Source organism: Adiantum capillus-veneris, chromosome 12 (genome assembly GCF_014529385.1).
Source record: "Adiantum capillus-veneris isolate H3 chromosome 12, ASM1452938v2, whole genome shotgun sequence".
In the NCBI taxonomy this organism is placed as follows: Eukaryota; Viridiplantae; Streptophyta; class Polypodiopsida; order Polypodiales; family Pteridaceae; genus Adiantum; species Adiantum capillus-veneris.
This window is the reverse complement of record NC_140942.1, coordinates 53,856,876-53,864,335: the sequence shown is the minus strand read 5'-3', so window position 1 is coordinate 53,864,335 and position 7,460 is coordinate 53,856,876. Positions and strand designations below refer to the sequence as shown.

At 40.9% G+C, this 7,460-nt stretch overlaps 1 protein-coding gene across 1 annotated transcript; it reads right to left on the bottom strand.

The window, feature by feature from the left end:
• Nucleotides 1–1,917: 1,917 nt before the first annotated feature.
• Nucleotides 1,918–2,516, bottom strand: LOC147445752 (putative CCR4-associated factor 1 homolog 6). Its single transcript, XM_086524624.1, has 2 exons — nt 2,238–2,516; nt 1,918–2,112 (listed from the first exon to the last, which is right to left on the bottom strand). Exons 1-2 carry the CDS (start codon nt 2,514–2,516, stop codon nt 1,918–1,920), a joined length of 474 nt encoding a protein of 157 aa, XP_086380750.1.
• Nucleotides 2,517–7,460: the final 4,944 nt, after the last annotated feature.

Here is a 7,460-nt window from a genome sequence, read left to right as displayed (position 1 = left end):
AATATTCCTACTTCCTCTCAATCTACTCTCATACCCTGCTAGCTCTCACCATCTTCGAAGGTGTGTGAGGTCTTGGGTGTGAGACCGGGAAGAATTGATGTTGTGTTTGATAAGTGTTTTGCTTAGTGCATGAAGCTTTCATCTTAATTGCACTAGCTAGTCTTGAAGGAGCACAAAGAATTGTATTGTACGATGTCTCTCTTAATGGGAGAAACCATAATACAAAGCCTTTTGGAGGGGGGACTAGCTCCATGTAAATCTGGTCCTCAATTGTTGTCAATAGCTTAATTTTTCTCTCTTTTGAAAGTATTGTTCATGCTATCTAACTAGGTGTTATGCTTTTTTTTGCTCTCTCTCTCCACCCAAGCACTCTTGTAATTCTCATTAGGAATCTATTCTAATGAAATGCCCACTATGTTCATGCTAATTTCCGCTACACACAAGTTTTTAGTCCATTAAATGTTACATTTGATACTTCCAAGTAAATGTTTTGGCAAAAATTCTTTTAAAGAATGGAACATGCAATGACCATGTAAAGAAGGTCTTAGCACTTGAGTGAAGAATACATTAATGGTGTCTATTCTACTTAGAACATTGGTGTTTGCACATAGTATAGTCCATTACCACAACATATGAAGGAACTGCTTTTATGTGCTTGATTATAAAATAAATGTCTATGAACTAGGATTACAAATTCAACGACAAAGATTCTTCTAAGTCTTGTCAAAACTAAGTGTGGGTCTAGATGCCTTATTTGACAATAAATCAATAGGAGGTACATGTTCTAGTATAGATGGTGATGGCAAGAAATCTCAACTTACAACTTTCTCTTTTTCTATTTGGTAATGATTCTACTCTTGAAGAAGTTGAACACACATCAAAATACCTAAAGCACAAAATGAGTTTTGAGGTGCTCCAACAAAATGTGGTCCCCTAGATCTCCGTGAACTCAAAGTGAGTGCTTTTTCCACATGCTCTCCTGATATGGCCTTAAGAGTAAATGCTAGAAGGAAGTCTCCTTGAGATTAGACGTAGCAAATTTTGTTGTTGAATAGCAGCTGATGTTGGGCAAGAGGGGTATCGTATCAAGAACGCATGGGATGAACATGCTGCTAAAGGTTCAAAAAGAGCCTGACGTGATAGCCATACTATCAATTAAGCAATTGGCTAGGGACGGTGTTAAGGAAAGCCGTTGATAATTGTGGACGATGATCTTGAATATGTCTCTCTTTGATTCTATGGTAAGTTGTGGACGTTAAACGACTTTAAAAACCGGTTTGATAATATTGGGCTTGGCCACCGGACTTGCAATTGATCACAAATTTTTGAAGCCCAAAATGAGTTCTAGAGCACAAGTCAAATATCATGAACGATAAAATCAATAAGTAAGACCTCTTTCACAAAGTTGTGTGATTGTGTTGGCACGTGAGCCTAGTGAAGCTAGAATTTTACAATTAGGGCTCTTTGCAGTGTTATAGATGAATTTCAAGCACACCCATAAATTACATGTTGGGGGACCATTCTCTTATAAATTAGGAAGATTAACTATAGATTCTATGAGAGGAGCCAGTTAAGGGTACATCGATGGGACTAAGGGAATTGATCTGTACACACATGACCTTGATGAGGAACTAAGCATGGTAGCTACAAGAGTTGTCTAGTGGGATCTCTTTGCTTGTATGATAAGATGAGAGCATGCTTGATAGGGTTCATCACACGTGCACCGAACTTCGAGTTGTTTTTCACAAAATACCCAAAGCACAAAATGAGTTCCCAGGTGCCTCCGGAACAGACGTAGAAAATTTTGTTGCTGTCGAACAGCAACTGATCATGGTGGGAAAGAAGCTGGCTATATACCGAGTGTGCACGAGATATTGAACCTGTTGTTGAAGGTTCAAGAGGATAGCCATATATTGATCAATGAAGCACTTGGCTTGGGACGACGTTGAGGGGCCAGTGACCTTGAATATGTCTCTCTTTGATTCTATGGTAAGCTGCAGACGTCAAACGGCTTTTAGAGCCTGCTTGATATTGGGCTTGGCCGCATATGGGCAGGACTTGCAATTGATCACAAAATTTCCGAAGCCCAAAATGAGTTCCAAAGTGCTTGAGCTGCACAAGTCGAATATCATGAACGGTACCGAAATAGATGTCCACAATCTCCTTGTATTCTAAGAGAGTGCTTGGCAAACGCTCCCCTGATACGGCCTTGATCAAATATGCGAGATCGAAGTCACCTTGGTAGCAGATGTAGCGAATGTTGCTGTTGAACACCAGCCCATTGCATGCTGCAGAAGAAGGCTACCGAGCGTGCACGAGTCAACGCTGTCTCGTTCATTCCTGTCGAAATCGATGCCGGCAGCTTTCAAAACCTGTATTGAGCTTTCAACATGGAAGTCACCGGAGTTGACGTTGGAGTCGTTCATATTGATTTGCCAGGCGGTGTAAGCTCCGTTGATGATGGGGAGCTCCCCGCGGTCATTCGTAAGGGTGAGACTCACTTGAATGAGCTTCATGCTGTCGACATGAGCCTTGAGTGTTTGGTACTTGTGTTCAGCTTTGTCGCGGGCTCTTATGGGCGGATTCAACTCAACGCAACCCGGGAACTCGGTGTCCAGGGAGACGGTGGAATATGTGGGCAGCAATCAGTGGATTTGTCGGAATTTTCGGCAAGCGTTTCGAGACCACGTCACATCGACGATGCGAACCTCAGCGCTCTCAGGGACCGACATATTTGTGCAGGGCTGGGGCTTGAGCTGGAGCTGGAGCTGGAGCTAAAATTGATAAGGTATCAGCGGCTTATAAGAGCGCAGGTTAATTGTGTACTGTGTGGATGTACGTGCCTAGAATTGTTTGCGACGGCGAGCGTAAAATACCCTTGGCAATGCTAATCGGACAGTCTTCTTTATTCGGAAAACTACCTAAAATTTTTGCACTCCATCTATCGAGTTGTAATCTCACTGAAATAGCCTGCCTATTTAGATAAATTCACCTCTCAACAAAACAAAACAGCTTGGATTTATTGTGAACTTTGGTTTAAGATCCAACAACCTTACCTAGGCTAGTCGGGTGGAGGCTTAATGTCATTTGATTCAAAGTCAAGTCTAGATGGACTGAATTACCCAACTCGTCCAATATTCTGACCCAACTTATCTTCTCGTGTGTGGGCCTCTACCACACCCAAGGGTGGACCTGTATTAGGCAATAAACTCTTTTCCAATGCGGCTTCAACAGAAACTATGACAAATTTCCGTTGAAGTCCTTTGTAATGGTAAAACCTATTTTGTGTACCGCAACTTGGTCCAAGTTCGAGCAAGGGGAATTTGTTTACTAAACAGTAGAGAACATATTAAAAGCTACAGGTCCCATTTCAATCTACACAAACTAGTTTCTCACAAAGATTTCCCAATGCAGATCCTGAGAGTAAGCTAATTATGGTTGAAGGAACTTGGAGAGAGTAGGCTACTATCTTATCATTCTGCAATACATTCTAGAGCAAGAGGAACGGACAGTGCTACCCATAGTGTCAGAGCTAACTACGAGCTAGATACATACAAAAACCATTTATTTAGGGATCTACAAGTGTTCTCAAAGGCTATTATGGGTGCATAGGTAGGGATCACTTGGGGGTACTACCATCATGCAATGCGGTCTCAGACAAGGTTTCACCTGGTTGCCTCATAAAAGTATCAAAGCTTTCTACTAGGTAGATAGCTTCTATCTACCAATACCAACTAGCTAGTTGTCTCATATGTACATGCCACATGTCTTGGGTTGAGGGTCTAGGTTCCACTCAAGCTCTCCTACCAATAATGCCATATATTTAAAAGATGCTCTTGTTTGGTAGCCATCCTCCAATATCAGAGGTAGGTAGCAGCTAGTTACCACTTTCACCTCCTTATTGAAGTGTGTTTTTGAGGCTTGATTGTCTCATGTAAAGGAAAATGCATGCCGCGTATCATGGGTATACTAGCTTGGGGGTTCTGCCATCATGAAATACACACTATCGAGATTTGACTTGGTTTTGTTTTTTTCTCTTTTATGAGCTAGGCTGTTCACACGATAAAGTTCATTCATCTCCTTCACTAAAGGATAAAAGTGAAAGAATGTTATTCTATGATGGACGTTTTAAAGCTTCACTATTGTCTAATGCCTAGGAGAAGCAAATTCCACCTTTCATTGCCTATGCTACCATCATGCAAAACCAACATGGAATCCCACTTTAATGCAACTTAGAACACATTGCTATTCATTAACCAAAAAAAAGGAATAAAGACACTTATGAAGGGTGTAGCAGTACATTTGAAACATTACATTCCTGCAAGCATAGCAAGAATACATATTATATAGTATTCATTAATTATTATAGGTTTATAAACCACCTCGTATGTGTAATTATGAATTAGAACACCCCTACACTAATTCCCTCCCATCCCGGCTCTATTATGTGCATGAGGGATGAAGTCTAAGATGAGAGTGAGAAACCACGGATGAGGGAGAAGAGAGAGAGAGAGAGAGAGAGAGGAAACCACCATCTGCAAGCCCCAGTGTGTATGTAGAGAACACATTGAGTACACATATATATTGGGGACTCCTTGCTATATATAGCATAAGTGTGGGCTCTATTTATAGCTCGAGCACCCCCGCTCAAATAGGAGTCCCTAATTGTGGATGAAAAACCCTTGGAGGTACAAGGGAGAAACCCACAACACTATATAGATGCACTATTGTATTAATAAATTTTCAAATTTACAAAATATGTTCTCGAGGAGCTACATCATTCCATAATATACAACAATGATCATAAAGGCTCAAAAAATTTCTAATCAACACAAAGTGAACGTTTAAACTGCGGGAGCTTTAGCATCTTGATCCCTTGTATATGCTACTTGATGGGATTTTTATCATGTTGACAATAGAAACTCAAGAAACATATCGATATGTGAAGGTAAGAAATAATCACATCACATTTTCTTGTCATCTCCGTCTACCTCCCTTGTCAACATCCCACTCCATAACCAATGATTGATTTCATGCTGAGATATTTAGTCGGTTTTGTACTTCTATCAAAAAGCCGTTAAACATCTTCGAGTTTGAATGGAATTGAAGTGAGATCTTCCTATGATAGTACCTCACTCTCATTATGAGGGTGTATCCCACACAAAAAATCATTCATGGTCATGTTGATGTTTCCCATGATGCATTATGTTCCTCATAATGTAGGAAGACCATAAGCAAATATTAAACAGGTTAGCACATTCTTGAACAAATTCATGTGCATCTAGCCTAACCAGGATGATTCCCTAAGCTCCACCATGACCGTACACCCTTCACCATATGTTGTTTGTATCATATGGAGGATACTTTGATGTAGTGTACCTTCTCAGCAGACTCCCATTCATGTTTAATATCAAGACATTTGGCAAGGAAAACATCAGTGGCATAGGCATCAACATACTGGTGAGACCTCTAAATTAGGAAGTACATCAAGACTCTTGTAATACTCTCTATTCACTCCTCCAATAGTAGCATTGATCAATCAACATAGGGTATAGCTGGATGATGAAAACATTATGCTTCACATATTTCTATACTTAGTTTCATTATTTGTTTTGTTGCATCTTTCTATACAAGAAAACGTTATGATTCAGATATTTATATACCTAGTTTCATTCTCTGTTTTTGTGCATCTATTGCTCGTGCAAAAGATTCTCCAAGATTAGTGCTATTATCAACTATATCTACTTGTGTCACCAATATATATTTTGGAGGGGGTTGTAGGATTCTATCATCAAGGAATCATCTATAAAGATGGTATTCTAAGACCCAGGAGCTGCGTTATGAGGATTCTCCGCCCAACCACCCGTTTATATAGCCCTTGGCCACTGTAACAGAATCCCCCTATCCGCCTTTAGCAGCCGGCTGGCCCTTGGCCCTGTGGCCCGAGTCCTACTCGCCTGGGTTTGCCCTTGGCCTGACATTACTTCCCCCTTGGAGAAGCGTTTTCGTCCTCGAAAACACAAGTGGTGGTATCTTCATAAGAACACTAATGTTTTCCACCGTGGCATCCCTCATGGATCCAACAGTTCATTGAATCGGAACCCGGTTCATTGGGAGGTTCAATCAAATCAAGAGTAACAGCTTGATTTTCTACATTGTTGTCCATGTGCAACCATCTTGGTTAACCGACTCATAATCAAAAGAGCGTGAAGGATCCATTTAGAACTCACTTGAGAATGCTAAACGAGTTATCACAACTAAGAGGTGTTTAAATGCATACCCAGGTTTCAGACTTTCTGAAGGTAGTGGAATGTGCAATATAACCTCGGCTCATCTTTCCATGAAAGTACTATGCTGACATACTCATCAGCAACAACCAAGTCCTTGACTTGCGGTGGTTTCTTGCCAATAGTCAACCTCATCCAAACTGATGATTAAGGTTGATAACTTAAGAATAACAAGCAGAGACTAGAACTAGTTGTAACATGCCTTTCATCATATGAAGCAAACTCCAAACCAGAAGGTAACCGATCTAGTTGTTTCACTTCTTGCTAACGTATGCACTTAGCATATCCTGTAGCGTGCTTTACTAACGTATGCACTTTGCATATCCTTTAGTACTAAATAGAATGCTTGTAAGCTACCCATCCTACGCGGGATGCATAGCAACAATAAGAGTGAGGTGCTTTCCCCCAACCACTTACAGACAGTCGCCCACGACTGACGACAAACTATGACTCAGTCATTGAGTATCCAGCCATATACTCGATATGGAATGGAGACAACCAACTAGGTTGAAAGCAGATTGGAGTTTCAAGCAGCCAATCACGAACACCCATACTCAACCATCACCTTGTATGGCAGGGTGTAAACTCATACTAAATCTGCAAGAGAGATTGCACTGGTAGTGCAAAAAATTGCAGAAACAATAATGTCCATGAATTTGCATGCCACTCCGAATAAATTTGTGTTAAACACTAGGGCCCATAACACCTAGTGTGCATGCATTTAACATAAACATATCCGAACCGCAATTCCATTACGAGACTTTCCACGGTACGTACGTGAAAGTCTTGCAACAAATTTGGACCATAATAGCATGTGACAACCCGATCACACCTAGGTACCAACCATGAGACATTCTCATGAATATAGCATATTTTGCAACAAAAGTTGGACCATAACAGAATGTGACAACCCAGTCACACCTAGGTACCAACCATGAGACATTCTCATGTACATAGCATACTTAGCTACATGTAGAAACGACCCTCTGTTAAGGTGGTTTCACAGCACTTGTAATCGTAACAAGTTTGTACTTAGTACCCGACAATTTCTGGCCACTGAAATTGCTCCTAATATTACGTGCTTAAAATGGTCGAACCAATGGATGCGACCAGCACCTAGGGACTTCGTCGTGACACATTGGTAAAAAGTTGGCGCCAGTGTCAGTCCAAGAG